The following is a 26,832-nucleotide window of genomic DNA, read 5'->3' as shown; positions in this document are numbered from 1 at the left end:
TTCATTAGGTTTTCATAAAATTCCCCGTGACAATTTAAATTGCTAAAAGTATACTATTTGTATCGCCCGCGCCTAAGTTTAGTTCACGTTACGTAAGTGAAAACTAAATGGTGCTATAGTGCGACCGCAAACAAATGACCCTCATCCCAGAATAGCTCACACATCTCCCCTACACCACCCAGCTGTAACAGACAAGCAGAGCTGGTAGCTGGCACCACCCCCCAAACCCAATCCACAATGCATGAGAGGCATGCGCAGACGCCGATACACGGCACATTATTGTGGAACCGGTGGGCGGTTAGAAAATTTTACTAACAGAGATACAAAAGTGGGTGATAGGTATAAAAAGGTTGACTACCCCTGATCTATATGAAATTATCTGTTATAAGAAAATGACACTGAACAATCAACTGCTGGTTAGATGTTCTTTTATTTTATCACCTTTTCAAAGTGAAATATTTATACAGGTTTCCTTTCCCAACCAACTTCCCAATCTTTAAAACTGGAAAGTTTACCCCTTCTCAGTGTTTAAAATCTTTTCAAATAACCCAATGTTTGTTTTATTTCTTTCTATCAGTTATCAACCAACAAAATCTGAATGAATGCTTTTCCTTAATCTGGTGGCTTCCAAATACGTTAGTTCTAAAACTCACAATTTCCAGATGCTATAATTGACAGCAGATTGAGATAAAACACACCTGATTGCAAAAGCATCAATAGAACAGGCTCTAGGCTTATTTTAAAACTACTACTGAAACTCTTGTGTCAATATGGCTAGAGTGATACATTGCTTTAAAGAATAATGTGGTTTATTTTCGTTTATAATATTGTGTTAATCAAGTTATTGTGATTTCCAACCAGGTTTTATGGTTTAACATATTGAGCAAACTCAATTGTGTTTTATTCAATAATAGCAATAGCACTTAGACTTATATACCGGTTCACAGTGCTTTACAGCCCTCTCTAAGCAGTTTACAGAGTCAGCATATTGCCTCCAACAATCTGGGTACTCACTTCGGAAGGATGGAAAGCTGAATCGACTTTGAGCGGGTCAGGATCGAACTGGCAGTTAGCAGAGTAAGCATGCCATACTGCATTCTAACCACACGGCTCATGGTTCAAAGAAATTCTGGCTTATTGTGGTATATGAGTCCAGCTGTGAATCTATCCATCACAATAATGTCTTTAAAACTAATATGAAGATACTTGACACAGTTTTACGTAATCACATTCATGAATGGGGAAACACCAGTTTCCAATATATTTTGACAGCATTTAATTCTGTATTTAAATTTAAATTAATCAGTTAAAAGCTGCTATTATTGATCTACTTTTGCTTTATCACTAGTCACACCTTTAAGATAAGGTTCAAAAATATTTCATTGCAGATAGCTATTCATTTCTGCTCAGATAAATGGATTATTGGTAAGTTTCCACTGACATGTATCAAGTAATGAAACCAAGGGTTCAGAAAGGTCCTATGTTATTGATAGTTTATTACCTACATGTTAATTATATATGAAGTGATTTCTGTGAGTTTTATACCACTATTACATGAATCAGCAATCAATCAAAATAGAGCTGGAAGGGACCTTCGAGGTCTTCTGATCCAATTCCCTGCTTAAGCAGGAGACCCTATACCATTTCAGACAGGTGATTATCCAATCTTTTCTTAAAAAGTTCCAGTGATGAAGCACCTACAACTTCTGAAGGCAAACTGTTCCATTGGTTAATTGTCCTCACTGTTAGGAATAAGCAATTCCAGATTGCTTCTCTCCTTGAGTAGTTTCCATCCATTGTTTCTTGTCTTGCCTTTTGGTGCTTTGGAAAATAAGTTGATCCCCTCTTCTTTGTGGCAGCCCCTCAAATACTTGAATATTGCTATCATGTCACCCCTAGTCCTTCTTTTCTCTAGACTGGCCATACCCAATTCCTGCAACCGTTCTTTATATGTTTTTGTCTCCAGGCCCATAATCAGTTGCTCTTTGCACTTTTTCCAACTTCACAACATCTTTTTTGTAATGTGATGACTAAAACTGGATGCAGTATTCCAGGTGTGGTCTTACTAAGGATTTATAAAGTAGCACTAATACATCACGTGATTTTGACTGTATGCCTCTGTTTATACAACCAACGATTGTATTAGTTTTTGCCACATTCTTGTTGTGGCCTGCCAGCTGCCAGTGGAGCTGGCGGCAGACTTGGAGGTTGTCATGAGGAGGTTGTCATGAGCAGGAGATCATGAGTTCAAGTCCTACATTAGCCATGAAAGCTGGCTGGATGACCTTTAGCCAGTCATTCTCTTTCAGCCTAACTCGCTTCACAGGGTTGTTGTGGGATAAATAGGAGATGTGTTGATATGCTGATTGCCTTGAGTTATTTGTAAAAATAATAAAGGTGGGATACAAACAAATTAAAATTAAATTAAATTAAATTAAATTAATTAATTAAAATGAAATAATGAGGATTCATAGAAACCATTACAGAAATTCAATGCCTTGAAATACCATAAATGTGCATGCCTTGAAAAAATATATAAAACTGCAGATGAAGTTAACCTGGCAAGTCTGTCAAGATCTTTTTAGATCCTGAGCTTGTCTTCTTGGGTGATCTGCCAGCTTAGTTTTATCTGCAGATTTGATGAGTTCCCCTTCTATTCCTTCATCTAAGACATTTATGAAGATATTGAAGAGTACTTGGTCTAAGACGGAACCTTGTTGTACCCCACTGCTTATTTCCCTCCATGTAGATGTAGTACTCATTGAGTACGGTTTGTCAGACAGTTACAAATCTATCTGGTGGTGATGCTGTCTATCCCACATTTTTCTAGTTTATCAAGAAGTAGATTGTGGTCTGCTTTGTTGAATGCCTTGCTGAAGTCTAAGTATACTATGTCCACAGCATTTTGCTGCTCCACTAATTTAGTCACTTTGTCAAAGAATGAAATAAGATTGGATTGGCATGAACTGTTTTTAACAAACCCATGCTGGCTACTAGTTATAACTTTGTTTCTAGATGTTTACAGATCTGTTTATTATTATTTTTTTCCAGTATCTTCCAAGGTATTGATGTTATGCTGATTGATCTGTACTAGTTTTCTGGTCTGTTTTTTTTTTCCTTTTCCTTTTTTGAAGATGGAAATCACATCTTTTCCGATCCTCGGGCAATTCCCCAGTGCTCCAGGATTTTTTAAAGATATGGTACAATGGTTGTGAGATAACATCTGCCAGCTTCTTCAGAACTCTGGAATGAATCAATCAGGTCCCAGTGATTTATATTCATCAAGATTAGACGGGTTTTCTCTTACCATTTTTTTTTGCTTATTTTAATTTTTATTTGTAGTCTATCTTGTACAGTTACGTTTTTGTTAGGTTGAGCTATGATTTGTTTTTACGTGAAGACTGGTGCAAAGAATGAGTTAAGCAACTCTACATTCTATCTACTTGCCTGTTACTTCCTTGCTATCTTCTCTGTTTAGTAGATTGATTGTTTCCTTGACTTTTCTTTGTTATTTATATGTTGAAAGAAACTTTTTTTATTATCTTTGACTTTTGTTACAAGTCTTTGTTCATTCTAAACCTTTGCTTTTCTCACTTCATCTTTGCAGATTCGGGCTATCTGCTGATATTCTGCCTTAGTTGTGTGTCCCTCTTTCCATTTTTTGTACTTATCCTTTTCGTCTTTCAGTTTATCAGAGAGATCTTTGTGCAACCATGCTGGTTTCTTCTTGGATTTCTCGTTTTTCTTTTTCAGTGGTATTGTATTTAACTGGGCTTATATGATCACATTTTTCAGAGTTTCCCACATTTCATATACAATATATACAATTCATATATTGTATTATTTTGTATGACTTCAACCAGTGCATCAAGTGGAATAAAGTATATAGATAATGTAGTATCAACATTACATTTTGGAGCAGGAAACTGAGGTAATTTATCAATATAGTGGGAATAAGTCTTTTAATTAATGACATTCACACTCTAGAATTCTGTGTACATAACATATTCTATCCCAAGAAGTATGGCTAGTCCTGAACATCCATTTATTCCAAAAGTCTTTCAGTTCCTTGAGTGACTTTTGGCCAACATTATTTATTATGTTAAATAATTATTTTATATTATGTTCTTTCCATTATTTTTTTCTTATTCTGCACTATTCAGTATTTGGGAAAACTATAAAATAAATAGTTCAATGGTCTTGCAAAACAATTCTGCACTTCTTTGCACATTAATTTTTTATTTTTACTCTTCTGATATAGTTTAAGGAATCTTAGCTAGGAGCATTTTTACATATTTGTCACTTTTATAATATTTCCATAGCAAATCATACTGAACTTTTTTTTTAAAAAAAAGTCCAAACTTACTTGCCTGAAATCTGATAGCTGTTATCCCCTTCAAAAGACTTATTATGCTTTCAAATTTTATTTAGTTATAATCAAAGAGTATATCTGCTCATTTCCATAATTCTACCCTGTACTCATTAAAAATGACAAATCTTTTTCTCCTGATCCAGTATGAAGAAATATGTGTGAAGAAATATTTGAGCTCCACAGGCCTGGGTGGATTGCAGTCTTGGCCTTTCTCATTTTGGACAATGTATTCATTAAATATGTTTACTGCATACAGTTGTAAGAAGGAGAAAATCTATAGGACTGTTTTCAGCTAGAATTGGTAAACCTAGCTTAGCAAGATATGGAAGATGGAAAGTGCACAATTTTTTTTCTTCTATCAATTCTTCCTTCTTGAGAGGAAATATCTTAAATTGAATAGAGCTATGCCAGTGGTGATAACTGATGCAAGTGTGTGTGTGTGTGTGTGTGTGTGTGTGTGTGTGTGTGTGTGTATAAAGTTTTATTGATGGAAGCATAAGATAAGACAAATTCAATTATTACACTACGGGGTCACAGCCCAGAAAAATGTCAAAATAAAATAATTCAAGGAAAATTAAAATCTAATCAAATACTTAATAAAATTTGTGATCTGAAAAAAATTATAAAAGTATGTCATTTTTATTTGTTTTGATGTATTGCTAATCTACTATGCTTTTGTTCACCTGTAGTTTTTACAGCTGGTATATAAATGTGCATTTATTCATAAATTCTGTTATCTATAACAACATTTTCTTCTATTATGTTTGTATAGAAGTATAGCCTTTTTTGTTCAGACAATTTAAGCATTTTAATAAAGAGATTGTTGGCAATACATTATAATTATTACATTAATTTCATTTATTGCAGAAGTAATATGTCAATATTCTCTATGCATGATGTAATTAACCTTTCTCCTAGTCCCACCACACGGTATGGTATTAGGAAGAAAACACCATTCTATTGTTGATAATTTTCTTGCTACCACTAGATGGCCTTGTTTCCATACTGCTTTTAGATTTTTAAAATCTCAAAGAAGTCTGTAATTCTTTATTTCCGGTCTGTATAAATATCTGCATTAGAAAAAAAAAGAGGCTATATCTCAACATGGTAAGTACAAAGTGCGTTTACAATTCACATTCTCTCAATATCTTTACACATTTTTCTTCAAATATCTCAGCATGGTATTCTGGAAATCTTAGAAATATAATAATACCCATTTTAAAATATAAAATGTCATGCAGTAATTGTAATAAAAATTCTGACTGAGGATGCATCAAAAACGGAAAAAATTTAAAAAACTATTAATAGGTAAATTTTTGAAAGTGCTACTTCATTATTATGTTTATTTATTTTGAAAATTAAATAAATGGAGAACAACTTACAATCTCTCTAAAATAGAAGTTCAAAAGAATTGTGAATGTAAGAAACAGAACAAGTTTGAAAAGGCTCTATTTACTCCAAATTAATTACAGAAATATATTCCTAAATGTATGAAAACAAAAATATTTTTATAATTATTGCAATGGTACTTAAGGTGATGGTAGGTTGATAGTCTAACAATCTGTACCTACCTCACTTAGTAATATCCATTTGGAAGAACTAGAATGGATAAACAAACGTAAAGCTTTTATGTTTCCTAAAAATGGGGGAATGGCACCTTCTGCTATTCCATCTTCAAAGTTATCTATTAATAAATGAAAATATTACTTCTGATGTATGCCAAAATTATTTTTTAGCATAATATCCTGCCATAAAGAACGAAAAATGATTTACTTTAAATCAGAGTACAAATATTTGTGAAGATAACTGACATTCATTTTCAGTAAAAAAGAATTGCAAGCCAAGATTAAAAAGAGCCAGTGTTTAAGATACCAGGCTAGAAAGCAGGAGATGACTTCAAGTCCCACATTAGCCATGAAAGCTGGCTGGATGACCTTTAGCCAGTCATTCTCTTTCAGCCTAACTCGCTTCACAGGGTTGTTGTGAGATAAATAGGAGATGTGTTGGTATGCTGGTTGCCTTGAGTTATTTGTAAAAATAATAAAGGTGGGATACAAACAAATTAAAATTAAATTAAATTAAATTAAATTAATTAATTAAAAATGAAATAATGAGGATTCATACAAACCGTTACAGAAATGCAATGCCTTGAAACACCATAAATGTGTATGCCTTGAAAAAATATATAAAACTGCAGATGAAATTAAACTGATATATATCCACCAAATGGAAATTTGGTGTACATCTCTAACAGCATAGTAGTGAATGTGCATACTGGACACCAATATAAAATGCTGCAGCTTGCAATAATGCCACACCATTTCTGCAGTGCTGCTTATACACCTGTAAATGTATTTAAACTTTTGTTAAGTAGATAATAAAATTCTGGGCAGTTCTTCTCCAAAGTAAATCCAAATGAACTCAATAATAAATAAATATAAAATGCAACTTAACTTTCTGAATACTTATTGCTTCTATTGCAATGGAAGAAGTAAACATACTACATCTGTCTTTAACTCTGAATAATTAATATTTTGCATTTCATGTGTAAAGTTAATTTATATTACTACACAGGCAATATACCTATTTGAATGACATTATACTTGAAACATACAATCTACATGAGGTTTCCCTGGCAGCTTTAACTGCTGCAGAATAGCTCATGGACAATTATGTGTGTCTCTATTATGGTGCATGTTATATCTTTGTTCTGTGAGCTGCACTAGCTGCTGATCTGCTTCCAAGTGCAATTCAGGCCCCTAGTTTTGACCCTTAAATTCTTACATGGCATGACACCAGGTTATCTGAGAGTCCACTTCTTCCTGATTACATCTCCCTATCCAAGTGATGGTGAACCTTTTAGACACCGAGTGCATAAACTGTGTGTGTGTGTGCATGCCCAAACTGAAAGGTGTGCATGCACGGACATGTGTGTGCACATGCCTGTGTGCAGACATATGTGTACGTATGCACGGAATTGTGCGCATGCGCAGCCGAAACGTGTAGACCAGCTGGCTGCTGGAAGGCAGGGCATCCCAACACCGGCAGCACAGCAAGAGGTAAGATCTTTTTCTTTCATGAGTTTCTGTTTCATAGTTTGCAGGGAAACAGAAGCTCATGAAATAAATGCCATGGAGATCTGACCTGGGATGACAGGGCGCATGCCAGCAGACAGCGTGCATGGCAGCATTCCATCTCTAGGTTTGCCATCATGGCCCTATCCCATCAGGTCCAGTAGGATGGGTATATTGCAGGTCCCATCTACTCAACAGCTCCAGCTGATGGGGCCCAGAAATATGCCTTTTTAGCTGGGGCTCCTACCTTCTGAAACATCATCCTGCCCTCAGGTGAAGTTAGCTCTATCTCTGCTACCTTTCTCGAAGGACCTTAAAATGTGATTTTTTTTCAACATGTTTGAAGTTGTTTAAGTGTTTAAGTGATTATTATTCTCCTGAAATCTTGATTTTTAATTGATTTTTAATTATTTTAATGATTGTTATATATTTTTAAATGATATTAGTTGTTCCCAGTAAGAAATATATATGTTTGGAGTTCGTTCCAGAGGGTGGGAGCCCCCACAGAGAAGGCCCTTCCCCTGGGCGTCGCCAGACGACACTGCCTCGCTGACGGCACCCTGAGGAGTCCCTCTCTGTGAGAACGCACGGGTCGGTGAGAGGTATTCGGTAGCAGTAGGCGGTCCCGTAAATAACCCGGCCCTATGCCATGGAGCGCTTTAAAGGTGGTTACCAAGACCTTGAAGTGCACCCGGAAGGCCACAGGTAGCCAGTGCAGTCTGCGCAGGATAGGTGTCACAGCCACGAGGGCTCCCTCTATCACCAGCGCAGCCGCATTCTGGACTAACTGCAGCCTCCGGATGCCCTTCAAGGGAGCCCCATGTAGAGCATTGCAGTAATCCAGGCGAGGCGTCACGAGGCGTGGTGACCGTGCATAGGGCATCCCGGTCTAGAAAGGCGCAACTGGCGCACCAGGCGAACCTGGTGAAAGCTCTCCTGGAGGCGGCCGTCAAATGATCTTCAAAGACAGCCGTTCATCCAGGAGGCGCCCAAGTCGCACCCTCTCCATCGGGGCCAATGACTCGCCTCCAACAGTCAGCCGTGGACTCAGCTGACTGTGCGGGATGCCGGCATCCACAGCCACTCTGTCTTGGAGGATTGAGCTTGAGCCTGTTTCTCCCCATCCAGACCCGTCGGCTTCCAGACACCGGGACAGCACTTGATAACCGTTGGGGTGGCCCGGTGTGGAAAATACAGCTGGGTGTCATCAGCGTACAGCTGGTACCTCACACGAAGCCACTGATGATCTCACCCAGCGGCTTCATATAGATGTTGAACAGAAGGGGCGAGAGAATCGACCCTGCGGCACCCACAAGTGAGGCGCCTCGGGCCGACCTCTGCCCCCTGTCAACACCGTCTGCGACCGATCGGAGAGATGGGAGAGAACCACCGATAAGCGGTGCCTCCACTCCCAATCCCTCCAACGGCGCAGCAGGATACCATGGTCGATGGTATCGAAAGCCGCTGAGAGGTCTAATAGGACCAGGGCAGAGGAACAACCCTATCCTGGCCCTCAGAGATCATCCACCAGCGACCAAAGCCGTCTCCGTGCTGTAACCGGGCGGAAACCGGACTGGAGCAGGTCTAGATAGACAGTTTCATCCAGGTGTAAGAAACTGATATGCCACCATACTCTCTACAACCTTCGCGAGCGGGTTGGAGACGACGATAATTACCTAAAACAGCGGGTCAGGAAGGCTTCTTGAGGAGGGCCTCACCACCGCCTCTTTCAAAGGCGGCGGAAGACACCCTCCACCAAGAAGCACTCGTAATCGCCTGGAGCCAGCCTCGTGTCACCTCCTGGTGGCCAGCACCAGCCAGGAGGGCACGGGTCCAATAAACATGTGGTGGCATTCAACCTACCCAACAACCTGTCCATGTCCTCGGGAGCCACAGGGTCAAACTCATCCCAAACAATGTCACCAAGACCACCCTCAGGCGTCTCACCTGAGTCACCGCAATCTTGGTCCAAACCATCCCGAAGCTGAACGATTTTATCGTATAGATAACCGTTAAACTCCTCAGCACGTCCCTGCAACGGGTCATCCCCCTCCCCCCCGTGGAGGGGGGGGCGGGGCACCCCGAACAGGGCAGCTGGGGGGGTATCTGCCCGCGCAATGAGGGAGGAGGCGTAGCAGCGCTCGCTTCCCTCATTGCCACTAGGTAGACCTAGTATAGGACCTAACTAGTGTCGATCAGCCTCGAACAACTAGACCTCCAGGAACTCTCTAGGCGTCTTCTCCGGCGTTTCATCTCCCTCAGCTCCTCGGAGAACCAAGGAGCGGTTGGGATCTCGCGGGTCAGAGGCCGCAAGGCACGACACGGTCTAAAGGCCCCGCCGCAGCCCGTTCCCAGGCAGCAAGTTCCTCCGTGCCGTGAGCCAGACCCTCAGGAAACGCCCAAGCCCCGTCTGGAACCTCTCCGGGTCCATCAGGCGCCTGGGACGGAACCAACATATTGGTTCCGTCTCCCTGTGGTGTTGAGTGGCGGTCAGAAAGTCTAGGCGAAGGAGGAAGTGATCTGACCATGACAAAGGCTCAATGACTAAATCCCTCAAGTTGTTTGGCTTCGTGTTCGTGGTCGTGCTACATCTTCGTAGTGGGTGTCAGTCTGCTGCATGTATGGATTGGAGGGGTTTGAAATGGCTAATGTTGCAGCTGCGGTCTGGCTTCTGGTTCTTGGTCGTGATTCCTGATCAGTGGGGTTTGGGTCCGCTTTCTGGGTGGTTGTGTGGTGGTGAAATCCTGTGTGGACCTTGTGAGTGTGGGTCTGGTGTCATTCCTCGTGTTAAGGACTCGTTTGTCAATAAGGGCGGGTTTCCAAATGGCTGGTAGGTGGGAGGTATCATCTTGTTTGTTCATGCTGTGTGGGCGTTTTTCTATCTCGATGGCTTCTCTGATTATTCTGTTGTTAAAGTGTTCAGTTTTGGCGATAGTTTTTAAAGTCAATATCGTGTCCTGTGGCTTTAAGGTGTTGGACCAGGGAAGAAGTTGGTTCCTCTTTTTTGACTGAGTTCTTGTGTTCTTCAATGCGTGCACTTATTCTTCTGTTGGCTATTCTTCTGTAGCACGACCACGACCACGAAGCCAAACAGCAGCAGTGCAGCTCACCAGCTCAAATCCCCCTGCAACTCAGACTAATCTGCCAAGCCAAACAGGACACACCCCATCCAATCAGAGCACAAAAACCCCATCCAATCAGAGCACAGCCAAGCTCCCACAATCAGTTCAAACCCTCACTAGCAGTTAAAAGGAAGAAACAGCTGCAATCACATTGCTCCCAGAAGCATGAAGCTGAAGCCTGAAGATGACGAATGAGACTTGATGAACGTCACCAAGACACTTCCAATTTTACGGGAGAAGACCGAATAACCAAAGACTACAAACACCCGCGAAAACCTCAGAAACATATATATATATATATATATATATATATATATATATATATATATATATATATATATATATATATATATATATATATATATATATATATATATATATATATATATATAGGTCTTTGGTTGTTCGGGTTTTCTCCGTGTAAAATTGGAAGTGTCTTGGCGGCGTTTCGACGAAGTCTCATTCGTCATCTTCAGGCTTCAGCTTCGTGCTTCTGGGAGCAATGTGTGATCGCAGCTGTTTCTTCCTTTTAACTGCTAGTGGGGTTTGAACTGATTGGGTGGGAGCTTGGCTGTGCTCTGATTGGATGGGGGTTTTTGTGCTCTGATTGGCTGGGGTGTGTCCTGTGTTGGTGGGGGCTTGGTTGTGCTCAGTCTAATCTGTGCTGCAGGGGATTTGAGCTGGTGAGCTGCACTGCTGCTGTTTGGCTTCGTGTTCGTGGTCGTGCTACATCTTCATAGTGGGTGTCAGTCTGCTGCATGTATGGATTGGAGGGTTTGAAATGGCTAATGTTGCAGCTGCGGTCTGGCTTCTGGTCCTTGGTCGTGCTTCCTGATCAGTGTGGGTTTGGGTGTGCTTCTGGGTGGATGTGGTGGTGACATCCTGTGTGGACCTCGTGAGTGTGGGTCTGGTGTCATTCCTCGTGTTAGGGACACGTTTGTCAATAAGGGCAGGTTTCCAAATGGCTGGTAGGCGGGAGGTATCATCTCGTTTGTTCATGCTGTGTGGGCGTTTTTCTATCTCGATGGCTTCTCTGATTATTCTGTTGTTAAAGTGTTCAGTTTTGGCGATAGTTCTGGTCTTTTTAAAGTCAATATCGTGTCCTGTGACTTTAAAGTGTTGGACCAGGAAGAAGTTGGTTCCTCTTTTTGAATGATTTCTTGTGTTCTTCAATGCACTTATTCTTCTGTTGGTTTGTCCAATGTATGTGGTGGGGCAGGCGGTGCATGGGATTTCATATACTCCTTGATTTTCTAACTCAATTTTGTCTTTGGGGTTTCTTAGGATGGTGGATATTTTTTGGTTTGTGCAGAATGCTGTCTTGATGTTATGTTTGTGGAGGATCTTGCTGATTCTGTCTGTGGTGCCTTTTATATATGGGAGGAGGGCTGTGCCATTTTCTTGCTCTCTGTCTTGGGTTTTAGTGGGGGGTTCTTTTTGGATTAGTTTGGTAATCTTATTTCTCTGGAATCCATTGGATGTTAGTACGTTTGTGAGAGTGTGTAGTTCGGTTTTTAGGTGTTGTTCATCAGCTAAGCATTTTGTTCTAGAGATGAGTGTCTTGGCTCTGAGTTGATCTGTGCTGGGTGGTGGTGTGAGAGTGCATGCAGATAGCGGTTTGTGTGTGTTTTCTTCTGGTAGATGGTGTGTCCTAGGGAGCCATTGGGTTTCTTGTAGACTAAGACATCTAGGAAGGGAAGTTGGTTGTTAACTTCTGTTTCCATGGTGAACTGTATTTTGGGGTGTAGGCTATTGAGGTGTGTGAGGAAGTGTTCAAGTGTTTCTTTCCCGTGTGGGCAGATTATGAACGTGTCGTCTACATATCTGAGCCAGAGTTTGGGTTTGTGATCAGATTTTCTAGTGCTTGGGTTTCAAAGTGTTCCATGTAGAGGTTGGCAATGACAGGTGAGAGGGTTGATCCGATGGGTGCGCCTTCTATTTGTTTGTATTTTTGTCCGTTATAGATGAAGTATGTGTTGGATAGGCAGTGGTTGGTCAGATCTAGGATGTGCTTGGGGGTTATATTTGTTTTGGATAGCTGTCAAGGCTTCTTTGATTGGCACTTGGGTGAAGAGGATATGACATCAAAGCTCACGAGTAGGTCGCTGGGCTGTAAGTTTTGTTTCTTTATGATCTCTATGAACTGGAATGAGTTTTTACGTGTGAGGCGATGGATTCTGCATAGGGCTGTAGTTGTTTGGCGAGAAATTTGGCTAGGTTTTGTAGAGGTGAGCCTATGGAGCTGACTATGGGTCTGAGTGGGGGTTCCTTCTTTGTGTATCTTGGGAGGCCGTAGAGCTTAGGGCATCTGGATGATTTCTCTCTGGGAATGATTCTTTGTTGGATTTCTTCGCTGATGGGGAGGCTTTTATTTTGGATCTAGTGGTTTTCTAGGTAGGTGGTGGGGTCTGTTTTAGGGGCTTGTATGCAGGGTCTTGGAGTAGGTTGGTTAATTTGGTTTGGTAGTCAGATGTGTTCATAACCACCGTGGCGTTGCCCTTGTCTGCTGGTAGGATTATTATGCTGGTATCTTTTTCAGGTTAAGTAGTGCTGTCTGTTCCTCTTTGGGTAAGTTGCTTTTGGGTGGCTTGCTGCTGCAGAGGATGTTGGTGATTTGAGTCTGATTTTGTTAGCGTCATCGGGGTTGATTTTGGTCAGGCTGGTTTCAACTCCGCATATAATGGTCTCAGTGGGGATGTATTTTGGGAGTGACTGCAAAGTTGAATCCTTTGGAAAGGACATCGGTTTCAGCTTTGGTGAGGATCCTATCTGAGATGTTATGCACTGTTTGTTTCATGTGTTGCTGTGAGCTGCACTAGCTGCTGATCTGCTTCCAAGTGCAATTCAGGCCCCTAGTTTTGACCCTTAAATTCTTACATGGCATGACACCAGGTTATCTGAGAGTCCACTTCTTCCTGATTACATCTCCCTATCCAAGTGATGGTGAACCTTTTAGACACCGAGTGCATAAACTGTGTGTGTGTGTGCATGCCCAAACTGAAAGGTGTGCATGCACGGACATGTGTGTGCACATGCCTGTGTGCAGACATATGTGTACGTATGCACGGAATTGTGCGCATGCGCAGCCGAAACGTGTAGACCAGCTGGCTGCTGGAAGGCAGGGCATCCCAACACCGGCAGCACAGCAAGAGGTAAGATCTTTTTCTTTCATGAGTTTCTGTTTCATCGTTTGCAGGGAAACAGAAGCTCATGAAATAAATGCCATGGAGATCTGACCTGGGATGACAGGGCGCATGCCAGCAGACAGCGTGCATGGCAGCATTCCATCTCTAGGTTTGCCATCATGGCCCTATCCCGTCAGGTCCAGTAGGATGGGTATATTGCAGGTCCCATCTACTCAACAGCTCCAGCTGATGGGGCCCAGAAATATGCCTTTTTAGCTGGGGCTCCTACCTTCTGAAACATCATCCTGCCCTCAGGTGAAGTTAGCTCTAGCTCTACTACCTTTCTCGAAGGACCTTAAAATGTGATTTTTTTCAACATGTTTGAAGTTGTTTAAGTGTTTAAGTGATTATTATTCTCCTGAAATCTTGATTTTTAATTGATTTTTAATTATTTTAATGATTGTTATATATTTTTAAATGATATTAGTTGTTCCCAGTAAGAATATATATATATATGTATGTATGTATGTCTTTGGTTATTCGGGTCTTCTCCCGCGTAAAATTGGAAGTGTCTTGGCGACGTTTCGACGAAGTCTCATTCGTCATCTTCAGGCTTCAGCTTCGTGCTTCTGGGAGCAATGTGTGATTGCAGCTGTTTCTTCCTTTTTAACTGCTAGTGGGGGTTTGAACTGATTGGGTGGGAGCTTGGCTGTGCTCTGATTGGATGGGGGTTTTTTTGTGCTCTGATTGGCTGGGGGTGTGTCCTGTTTGGGTGGGGGCTTGGTTGTGCTCAGATTAGTCTGAGTTGCAGGGGGATTTGAGCTGGTGAGCTGCACTGCTGCTGTTTGGCTTCGTGTTCGTGGTCGTGCTACATCTTCATAGTGGGTGTCAGTCTGCTGCATGTATGGATTGGAGGGGTTTGAAATGGCTAATGTTGCAGCTGCGGTCTGGCTTCTGGTCCTTGGTCGTGCTTCCTGATCAGTGTGGGTTTGGGTCTGCTTTCTGGGTGGATGTGTGGTGGTGACATCCTGTGTGGACCTCGTGAGTGTGGGTCTGGTGTCATTCCTCGTGTTAGGGACTCGTTTGTCAATAAGGGCGGGTTTCCAAATGGCTGGTAGGCGGGAGGTATCATCTCGTTTGTTCATGCTGTGTGGGCGTTTTTCTATCTCGATGGCTTCTCTGATTATTCTGTTGTTAAAGTGTTCAGTTTTGGCGATAGTTCTGGTCTTTTTAAAGTCAATATCGTGTCCTGTGGCTTTAAGGTGTTGGACCAGGGAAGAAGTTGGTTCCTCTTTTTTGACTGAGTTCTTGTGTTCTTCAATGCGTGCACTTATTCTTCTGTTGGCTATTCTTCTGTAGCACGACCACGAACACGAAGCCAAACAGCAGCAGTGCAGCTCACCAGCTCAAATCCCCCTGCAACTCAGACTAATCTGAGCACAACCAAGCCCCCACCCAAACAGGACACACCCCCAGCCAATCAGAGCACAAAAAACCCCCCCATCCAATCAGAGCACAGCCAAGCTCCCACCCAATCAGTTCAAACCCCCACTAGCAGTTAAAAAGGAAGAAACAGCTGCAATCACACATTGCTCCCAGAAGCACGAAGCTGAAGCCTGAAGATGACGAATGAGACTTCGTCGAAACGTCGCCAAGACACTTCCAATTTTACACGGGAGAAAACCCGAACAACCAAAGACCTATATACAAACACCCGTGAAAACCTCAGAAAACAAATATATATATATATATATGCACATTTGCTAAATAAATAAATGAATATATATTTGCTAAATAAATGAATAAGTACATACTGTAAATAACAGAAAGAAGCTGGAAGCAAATCAGCTTATATTCCATAAATAGTTCATACAGCAATAATAACCGTTAGCCAAATAAAATAAAAATAAAGGTAGACCATATTGTATCATCCCCAAAGTGCTAGAAATTATAAAGAGTACCAAAGTTAGATGAAAAAAATAAATAAATAGAAAGACAAAAAATCCTCTTCAAAATATAGTTCTTTATGTCCCTTTCTGTTCAAAAGTGAGACTTCATGAAGCTAGCTAGATTTAAAAAATATTTTAAAGAAATGAGGCAACAAGGTAACATCCATATGAGTAGATACTATACACCAGTGGTGAAATCCATTTTTTTTTTACTATCGATTCTGTAGGCGTGGCTTGGTGGGCATGGCAGGGGAAGGATACTGCAAAATCTCCATTTCCACCCCATCCCAGGGAAGAATACTGCAAAATCCCCATTCCCTCCCCACTCTGAGGTGATATTTGCCGGTTCTCTGTACTACTCAAAATTTCTGCTACCAGTTCTCCAGAACCTGTCAGAACCAGCTGGATTTCACCCCTACTGTACGCATCAACAGAAAAGGCTAGTTTCATGAAAACTGTCAATAAAAATATTCAGGCTAAGTGTTAGCATTTATTATATTGCCTGGGACAGGACCTGAATCTTCTGCATGTAAAACATTCTATTACGAGCAATCCCTCCACAGATGGAGCCAGAAACCCAAACTGAAAGGAAGAAAGGCTAACATTGTTCTAGAAATGCTTTAATACGAATTTAGGCACAATTTTAAATAGATAAATTCTACAACAATATTGTTTTTATTTGTATGTGTTCATTCTACCTTTAGTTTTCATTTCATTTTTCTTAAATAAATTCTGAGAAAAGAAAAATGATACTTTATCCAGTGGAAAATAACTCTTGGCTGCAATCTGCTACAAGCCCCCTTCCTTGTTCACTACAACAACATTGAAAAATAGGAATCAGACTAGAAGAATTTTAGATATATTGTTTACCTATCTGAAAAAATCCATCCGAAGTTTTTATGATGTTAGTGGTGTTTGCATTGTTTCTTACAGTCTGTAAATTAATATCCTGAAACAAATAAAAGGAATAAAATTCCAACCAGTCTCTGGAAAGGAAAGCAATATCTTCTTGATTACATTTCTGTTATGTAAAATTCAGCTAGAGCTCAGTGAAAATTCCCCTGACTAGTCAGCGAGGGTCGATACTTATTGGTGTGTTGTAAAAAAACACCACCACCAAATCTCTCTAGGAAGAAATTTTTGCTCTGGCTAGGTGACATAATTTCCAACAGGTTATTCCAAATGAGGAATGTTGTCAAATTGCTGTTTTAAGCAGAAACAAAGTAGGGGCAGGAAGTAATAATGAAGGGACACTATAATTGCTTGCATTATGTTCACCATGATATCCACCTACTGCAATGAAGAAAAAATTCTGAAGAAATTTTAAAAGGCAAATGGTTATGAATAGACTAGACTAGACTAGACTAGGCTAGGCTAAGCTAGGCTAGGCTAGGCTAGAATAGAATAGAATAGAATAGAATAGAATAGAATAGAATAGAATAGAATAGAATAGAATAGAATAGAATAGAATAACAGAGTTGGAAGGGTCCTTGGAGCTTAATAGATTAGGGAGAGTGGATAGAAATATAAAGCAGAAAGAAACTTCTTTTCTTACTTTTCTAGAAAAGCTTCACATTGATACGGGCAGAGATACTTACCTTACTAGGTAAAACTTCTACAGTAGTGTTAAACAATAAGTCTCTACGATGCTCAGAATTTCCACTTCTAAATAAATATCTGCAGAGCAAATTGCATAAAAGCATGAGGAAAATTACCATCAGTATGGAATTGTGGGCTTTTATTGTGAGACATGTTCACCTTATTGTTTAGAGAAAATGCTCCTAGAACAGTTTACAAGCAAAAAGTGAATTATACTTATAAGAAGTGTTGGATGTATTTGTTCCATATGCATCGTTAGGAATAAAGCATTAACAAAGATTGGAACTACTATTAGGCATTATCCAGCAATGTCAGGTAAATGCTCTTACATTTGCTATTTTACTTAAAAACATTTCAGATCATACGAGAACAATGGAATCTTAATGTTATCTCATTTGTCAATTTCCCCATTCGAATTACTTATTAGAACTTTTTTCACTTTGAGAAAAATTAAGTCAAGTTAGTTGGCCAATTTTGATGGGGGAAAATCATTTCATTAGAGACAATTTTGTATCAGATGATAAATTACCTTATTATTTTCAATGGTTCCTCAAAACTGAACAAAATATAATCTCCTGCTTTAGGAGAAAAAGCCCAAAATATTTCTATTCCATTGTAAGCTTTTTCTAGAGTAAACTGCTGAAATACTTTTAAGCTTGTTTTCATTTTTGCAGGTGGATTAATATGTTTCCTAATTAATGATGTTTTGACAAAATCTTCATCCTGTAAAATATAGATGTAGTTTCATATGTAAAAACACTATTTTACAAAGTTTTGTCAAAAAGAATAATGCACAAATTATAATCTTGGAATGTAACGAGAAGTGGGAATCACTTGCTAAAGCCAATATGGGGAAGATTCAGAATTGATACAAAAATAAGTGTCCGTTACTAAGCAGAATAATGAAAAAGCAATCAAACCTGCATTGTGATGGCACAACCCAAACCACAATGTGTCCTAATGTCCTTACATCAGGCTAAGTAAATAATGGGATTTTTGTTGCAACATCACCATCTATGTATCACCAGTCCCCACTACCACACACTCATAGTTGCTTGTGATAGTACCATATTTACTAAGTACTTGGTAATTATAGTCTCCCAAATAATTAGTTGTCAATTTATCAAATTAAAGCTTGTTCAACTGATAAGGACAGAAGCAGCTGTTGGAAACAAAGAAATAGGCAGAGGTACAATAGACTGCAAAGACTTCTACTGAAGAATGTAGATGCTTAATTTTGTTCCTGGGTCTTTTTCTTTACAGGTGCTAAAGCCTTTTTTTAACCCCATCTCCAGCCTTCCCTTTCTTTTCATGCATATATAACTGTGTTTCTGCTTGCCAGAGGAAAAATGATTGGTTTATGCAGATAAAACCAGTTCAAACAAATAGCCAAACAAATAAATTATAACTGCATTCAGGGTCCTGGGAATTCACACTACAAGGAACTAAAGGGAAACCAAATGGAAGATTATTTTTGCATTTGTGTCACATTTCTGGGTTCCCTAGAGATATCTATTGACAGTGTGAGAACAAATTGTGGGAGTCTTCATGCCTTTAGTCTGATCCAGTATAAATTTGCCATATAAATTAGTTAAAGGCAGTGGTGAAATCCTCCACGGATTGCCACCAGTTCGCTGCCCGTGCATGCGTTCTGCATGCGCGCAGGCAGTGTGGCACAAAAGCACACTGCTCACACATGCACAGGGCATACTAAACGCACACCAAACGTGCACTTCATGTAGAAAAAGAAGGCTTAACAAGGTAAGTAGAACAGCGAGGGGGGGAACAGCTGTGCTGCATGATTAGGATTTCCTGCTTTCTAGCAAATATAAATTGCGTGGCACAGCTGATTGTCGGAAATACTAGTTCCGATGAACTGGTAGCATTTTTTTACTACTTGTTTGCCTGAACTAGTAGTTTTTATCACTACCGGTTTGTCCAAACTGATGCGAACCGGTAGCATTTCACCCCTGGTTAAAGGGGAATGAAAAATGAGAAATAAAAGCAAGCTACTGTAGATACAAGGGGATCAAGTGCCTAGTGTAGTTATGTTTATGACCATTTGTTTGGTAAGCTCCAAATTAATAAGGTTACTTTATTTGAAAAGACAAAATCCTAATTCTTGAACAGTTCCTTCCTACCAAACCATAGGAATTTTAAAAGACCAACTTAAATGCTTCTCAACTTCAAACAAAAAAGACATCTTACTCTCAAATTCTGTGTTTTTCCAGTTAAAGAAGAATGAATTCCCACATGTTGAAAAAGTGATGGTTTATAACGGATGCGTAAATTAGACTTCTGGCTTTCACAGTCTCTCTGGAAAGGAAAACATTTTGTGTCATAAAAACCAGATAATCATATTTAACAGAATTTTATCTGAACTTTTATTATTCTCTTACATGCAGTCTCATAAGAAGAAACTAACTACCTCATAAGAAGATACTACCTAATACTAATTAGTATTATATTAATAAATAGAGCTGCTGTAATATCAGATTATAGTCATAAATATTCCTAATGTTCAAGTAGATTAGAAGATTTTCAGCCTTTGTGAGAAAAAAAATCTGGCAGGGATTAAAGCCTTACCAGAAATATTAAAACCATGTGGAAGCAAACTTAGAAGCACGGTTTGTCTAAGGATAAATGTGGGATATGTAAGTAAGATAAATGCCATCAATTTCTAGAACTATTTTCTTATAACTTATATAGAAAGATAAAATATTTTTATCTTTAATTACAACATGGGTTACACACTGGCAATAGCACCACAGGGAGCAAATCATCAAAATAACTGCACTATACACCTATCTAAGTGGTGGGATTCAACTGGTGTAACAACTGGTTCGCTGGGTGCACGCGCGCCACACATGCATGGTATGTTTGAAAAAAGCTCTAAAACTTAGCTTCTACTGTAGCCCCAGGGAGTAAAACAGCTGAGGTGTGGCAATCCGCTCTGTCGCGCCTATCAGCTGGGCTTCAAACAAAGGAAATATAGGGCAGTATAGCACGGGTGGGTGGGCAGGCTCACCTGATCGTTGGAGCTACCAGTTCACCCGAACTGGTCTGAATAGGCTGAATCTCACCTATGTGCTCTAAAGCAATGTGTGATTGAAGTTGCTTTAATCACTCAACATAGAATAATATGCCAAACATGTCCTCTGATAGTGAGGCCATCGATGATTTTCAGGTTTTCAGAACAACTGGTTGCTAGTGAAGCAATATTCAAATTTATCTGAGCAAGGGTGGTAAGGATTTAGAGATTAAAGAATTTTGCATCAGATCAGCAGTGATTTGCCATCTGCATCATGCAATTGTGGTGTTTACAGATGGAGGGGAACAGTAAAATCATCATGTCATGGCATTCAAATGAATAATGGAAAGATAAACAGATGAAGAAAGAAAAATTCAGAAGGGATGGAGAATTGAGGTGAAGAGAAAATAATGAAAAAAGTACTAAAGAAATGTCATAAACTTTGAATGAAGTACATATTACCGTGATGGCAAACCTATTGCATGCGTGCCACAGGTGGCACGCAGAGACCCTTCTGTGGGCACATGTGCTGTTGCCAGCTGCTCTTCTGGTTTCCGGCACACTGGCCACCTGGTATTTGCGCACATTGGAGCACTGGAAACCCAAAGACCAGCTGGCCAGCGCACATGCTCCATGTGCACGCGTTCCAGTTTGGGTGCTTGGTGCCAAAAAGGTTCGCCATCACTGGCATATTAGATCTACAGATATTTTAGTTTTGTGCATTAGCACTTACAAAGGATTAGCCAAGTAGAGGTGGGATAAAGATGTGAGAAATGTATTAAAGGTTTATGGCTGATTTTAACTAATCTTGCTGGAAAAACAAAACAAATTTTCTTGGTTAATGCTGCTCAAGCAATACATTAAGTTAAAATATTAATACTAAAAAATTGAAAAGCCGATGAGAGATGAAAACTATCCTATCCTTTATAAATATAAATTCTAACCCAGATGTTAATACAAAATACATTTATCAATCCCAATTTTGAAAAGCAACAGTTAAGTATTGAATCTAAATGGAATACTGTATGGAATGACATGCCGTTTCCCCGAAAATAAGACCCAAATGGAAAATAAGTCCTAGCTTGATTTTTCAGGATGCTCATAATATAAGCCCTACCCCCAAAATAAGCCCCAGTTAAGATTGTCAGCCAGATGGGTGCATTTAGTACTCCATTTAGACTTAACCAGAAAATAAGCCCTAATGTATCTTTTGGAGCAAAAATTAATATAAGACCTGGTTTTATTTTCGGGAAAACACGGTATTTAGACAAAACAGATTTAAACACTTTTTAAATTAAAATATTTACATCCATTCTTTTTCTAAAGAATGTAGTTAACAACAATTAAAAGCAATACAGGTAGTCCTCAATTTACAACAATTGAAAATGGATTTTTTATATGTTAGAAAATAAAAAAACTTGATGGGAAAAAAATTTACAACCATAATTGACCCAAAAATTTCTGTTGCTAAGTAAAACATTTAAGTGAGTTTGCCCTATTTTACAACCGTTCTTGCCACTGTTCTTAAGCGAATCACTGTAACTGTTAAATTAGACAAATTGTTACATGATTCTGGCTTCCCCATTGACTTTATTTGTCAGACGATCACAAAAGGTGATCATGTGACCACAGGACACTGCAACAGTCATAAATATGAGTCAACTGCCAAGCATCTGAATTTTGATCACATAAACATGGGATACTACAACAGTCATAAGTGTGAAAACCAGTCATAAATCACTTTTCAGTGTCACTGAAACTTTCAACGGTCACTAAATGAACTGTTGTAAGTCAAGGATTATCTGTACAAATGGAATAATACTGTAAATTAAAATGGAATTTATTAAACAACTTGAAGAAATCATAGCCCAGGATATATAGTATTTATATTTTCAGTATAATGAAACATGCATTTTTTATTATACAATGACTTAATTGTTGGCACTAAAATTTCAGGAAACTGGTTAATTTATAAATCAGTTTTAATACAAAATGGTATAATTATAACTTCTCCTTAAAATGTGTCTCTCTTGTGTGTGTCAATGTGTCTTGTGTACATACATATAGCTATTATTAATAAATAGAGTACTTACTCCATTTTTCTCTGGATTACAAACTTTAACCGAAATTAAGTGGTCTAGTAGCCAGTCAATTGGTTTATCTTTGTAGAACATTAAAAAAAATTCTACTATCAGTGGTAAGTCTTTGCATCGGAATAATTTTCCTGAAAATGCATTTTTTTTTAGAAAAGGGAAAAGAGAATCATAATTTTATTTACAATACAGTAATTAACTTCGTTGTCTATATCTATCCATTACTAACAACTTGGATCAAGATTTAGTTACACTTAGTCTATTAATTACACTTACATCAAACATATATAATTCAAGTTCTATTGATTCTAATAGTTTATTTAGAGTATTGCAAAATCTGTAATCAATCTATTGTCTATAGAAAATACATTTTGTCTAAAGAATATAAAATAATAATGACTAGTAATTTGAGTAAGTATTGAAATATTAACACAATAATTTCATGTGTTTATGGCCCCCATTTGTACTGATTCTGACCTCATTTCTTTCTGTTTGAAAGAATGTTTTATGTTTTTATTTGCTAAAATAGCAGCTACTACAGCAGCTCTTGTCTCCCAGATCCAAGCAAAGAGGCTTTGATTTTTAAATCTCATTTTCAGATGTTTTTAGATTGTTTATTTTGTTATTGCGAGATAGCATAGGATGATGATAGTTTTATTTTAATTACATCTCTGTCTCCATTGTTTTTAACATTTCTGACTACTTTTGCTTTCTAAACAGAAAAAAATGAAAGCAGTACCCTAATGTCTTCACTTAGTATGTAATTGAAATATGAGAGGTTACAGAAAGCTGGAGAGATTATTCAGCAGGGAAAGAAACTCCACTCAAACACATATATGAGCTGCTTAGCACTTTGGCAAATGTATAAATATCGAAACCAACCCATGAAGATTTAAATGAACTTAAAATTATCTCCTAACACATAAAATTTAAAACCATGGATTTTTTAAAGAGAAAGAATGGTTTTAAAAAGTCAAATATAATTACAAATATATACTGTAATGAATACATAAAGGTAAAGGTAAAGGTTTCCCTCGCACATACATGCTAGTCGTTGCCGACTCTAGGGGGCGGTGCTCATCTTTCAAAGCCGAAGAGCCAGCGCTGTCCGAAGACGTCTCCATGGTCATGTGGCCAGCATGACTCAACACCAAAGGCGCACGGAACACTGTTACCTTCCCACCAAAGGTGGTCCCTTTTTTTTCTACTTGCATGTTTACGTGCTTTCAAAACTGCTAGGTTGGCAGAAGCTGGGACAAGTAACAGGAGCTCACCCCGTTACACGGCAGCACTAGGGATTCGAACCGCTGAGCTGCTGACCTTTCGATCAACAAGCTCAACGTCCTAGCCCCTGAGCCACCGTGTCCCTTAATACATACATAACGTAGACTGAAAAAGTAATTTAAGTACAGAAACACCTGATTTGGAATAATATTTTATTGGATTGTTGTTTGCTGCCAGAGTGCTTTTAGTGAAATGGGTGGCCACACAAATTCTATTAACAAATAAAAAAATATTGTGGAAAATGGCCACCATCAAATATTTAATAATATGATTTTGCTGCTGAAAGATAGAAAATGTATCCACATATTCTTATTTAGGCTGATCTTTGTGGACTCTTGACAATATTTATTTTTTTTATTTATTAAATTAATATACTGTTGCTGTACTTACCAATAAACCCAAGCTGAGAAAACTCAAGAACTATCCATTCCTGTGATAACTTTTGTTCAATAAAGTAATTTATTGTATATAAATAGCGAGGATTGGCCATAATATCATCTTCTAGCTGAAAAAGAGATTATTTTTACTAGCAAAATCATTGATCCTAAGACTCTTAATGGAATTTTTCCTCCAGAAGAAACTTAAAACTCCAACAAGAAAAGGATTAGCGTAAGAAAGATTTATGAAAATATGAGAGTGTCATGTGTCATCAACTTATCATTAGAAATCTACAAATAGAAGGAACATTACTGTATATTGGAAAATAGATCTAGAATGTACATTATCAATAAAGCTGATTTCCAGGAACCGCTAAAATGATGATTATGTCAAGACTCAACTAATACCCTGATAAAATACTTAGAAGAATAATAAAACATCGATGTATGCATGAATATAAAATTTAAATAAATTATAGTGGATGAAATTAATTGCCAATGAAAAGGTACAAGTATGGAAATGACATGATATCCAGGAAGGCAAACTAGGAATGCAATCCTTAAAGGATTCCCTGCCAAACAGCATGTGGGAATATTATTATTAACACAGAGGATCCACCACAGATTGGCAGGGCTATAGCCATGTATATGAAAGCTTATACAAATGCTTATACAAATGCTTGTAAGTTCCTTGGGGTTGACAAGAATTGCTGCAAAACAGTTTCCTGAAGTGGACCACTAGACTTCTAAGCAACTTAAAAAACAATGTAGTAAAAAGAAGTCAACCAAAAGAGCAACATGCGAACAAAAGCAAATAAAACACCCCCAGGAGTAAAAAAAAAAAAGTTTAATTTGTGTGTATTATTTAATGGACTGCTACATTGGCCACACCCATCCAGTCACATGACCACCTAGCCCCCCCCACACACACACACCCGGTCCGGGCCCCCAACAATCTGAGGGGCCATGAGTAGGCCCCTGTTTAAAAAGTTTGAGGACCCCTGCTCCATGCAGTAGGCAAATTTCTTATTAGCCATAACCCAACCTTCCAACCAATATTATTCTATTTTCCCAAAATGTGTCCTGTTTATCTAACAAACCTCCTCCCTTTCAATTTTTTCACTACACATTGCATTGAATGCTGGCAGGCCAATGCTTCTGTTGTTTTTAACCACCTGATCAGCCCAATCTTGAATTACCATAGTATTTAAAACAAAGAATTATGTGACTTATTAAAAGCCAGACAAGTTTATTTTTATCACCTAAGCTTTTGTGAATCATAGTCCGATGAATTGGATAGTCTTTAAGGTTAGTGCCATAATATCCTTTTATCCCACAATGTCCACTTAAAGCTGGTGCTTCAAACAGTAACATGACTACCACTCTGAAAACAAAATAATATTTGTTCCTTTATAATACCTTAACATTTTTAATTGAGCATTAACTGCACAAATATAGACTTCTCATGAAATAGTGTGTCAAGTCGGCTCCTGAAATGAAATACAACTCAGATGTTCCTGACTGTTGGCTCACGTTCTGAATCAAGATACTAAAAGCTAATGAAGTTTTTAATGTTTTCATTTACCTCCCTTGAGCATTGATAAGAAACACTTTCCAGGCCCTACTGAATCAGAGCGCCTCAAAAAATGCTTTCAGCTTTGAAATGCACAATTATCTCAGAATGAGGGAGGCCTGAAAGGAGACCGAGAATAATTACATTTCACCCTAGGTGATGAGGGATTTGGTTGCTTGCACTTATGGCTCCGATACCCTCATTATCTATTCCTTGGCAGAGTTAAAAGTCTCTCAAAGGTCCCTATGGACTCAAGAAAACATGAATGACTGCATGAACTGAAAAATTGACACAAATTTCTCTAAACCACTCTCAATCTTTTATTGATTAATAACACAATTACTAGATTGTTGTTTTAAAAAAGGAAAAAAATAGCTTATATGGGGGGGAAGGAAGAAGCAAATAGGCCGGTTAATTGTCTTAAATTGCTTTCTAGCACAGCTAGAAGGAAAGGAAGAAGCAACCAGATCTGTTCCCCCCTCTTCCCTCCTATCTATTAGAAAAGGATTCTCACTTACACATATATTCCAGATTTAAAGAAAATATAGCATGAGAATAAGTACCCTTTAATCTCTCTTCCCTTGTAAAGGAAAAACAGTGACAAACTATATCTTCTTCTTCTTCTTCCTAGTGTATTCTCACAGATGTAGTGTCCACTTTTCAGATCATTGAGCACCACTTTGCATGGTCAGCTGCATCTCCAAGGTGCAGGCCTGCAGCTTGCATATCTTTGTTGATGTTGTCTTGCCTCAGGGGTGGGTTCTACTTACCTTTACTACCGGTTTGCAATGGGAGCATGATGCTTTGCTCATGCATGCATGCTTCTGCGCATGCGCAGATCACCCATGATGATGTGGTGGGTGGGCAAAGCCTCCTGCCGGTTTTACTACCAGTTCTATAGAACCAGACCGAACTGGGGGCAACCCACCACTGCTTACCATCTTTGTTTTGGACGCCTGTGAGGTCACCGGCCACCCTAACCCGAACCCTAAACCTAACCCTAACCCTAACCCTAACCAACACCGAAAGATTGTAGAATCCAGGCACGTAATCTTGCACAATTTAGACAGTATAACCATATATAGTCATGAAACATACCTGTAAATAATAAGTTCCTTTTTGTTGGGCATACATCATTAAGAAACTGTAATCCAAATTCTGTTTTGATCTCCACCTAAACAAAAAAAATCATGAAAATTTTAAAATACAAATCTATTATATTTTCTTTGTGTA

General features: G+C 39.0%; 2 protein-coding genes across 2 annotated transcripts in view; one reads left to right on the top strand and one right to left on the bottom strand.

Moving 5' to 3' along the window:
- The window catches only part of ELMOD2 (ELMO domain containing 2), a 104,047-nt gene that overhangs the window by 9,763 nt on the left and 67,452 nt on the right, over positions 1-26,832 (top strand). The window lies entirely within an intron of this gene.
- The window catches only part of MGAT4D (MGAT4 family member D), a 39,642-nt gene continuing 18,634 nt past the window's right edge, over positions 5,825-26,832 (bottom strand). Inside the window, exons 6-14 of the mRNA XM_058193041.1 lie at positions 26,698-26,773; positions 24,040-24,154; positions 22,366-22,496; positions 19,450-19,557; positions 17,771-17,964; positions 17,241-17,319; positions 16,513-16,591; positions 5,944-6,056; positions 5,825-5,854 (exon numbers count right to left, since the gene is read on the bottom strand). Coding sequence (XP_058049024.1) covers positions 5,825-5,854; positions 5,944-6,056; positions 16,513-16,591; positions 17,241-17,319; positions 17,771-17,964; positions 19,450-19,557; positions 22,366-22,496; positions 24,040-24,154; positions 26,698-26,773 — 925 coding nt within the window. The remainder of the gene's footprint in view (positions 5,855-5,943; positions 6,057-16,512; positions 16,592-17,240; positions 17,320-17,770; positions 17,965-19,449; positions 19,558-22,365; positions 22,497-24,039; positions 24,155-26,697; positions 26,774-26,832) is intronic.

The sequence above is a fragment of the Ahaetulla prasina genome, chromosome 8 (assembly GCF_028640845.1).
Source record: "Ahaetulla prasina isolate Xishuangbanna chromosome 8, ASM2864084v1, whole genome shotgun sequence".
NCBI classification, from domain to species: Eukaryota; Metazoa; Chordata; class Lepidosauria; order Squamata; family Colubridae; genus Ahaetulla; species Ahaetulla prasina.
This window is presented reverse-complemented; position numbering and strand designations above follow the sequence as displayed.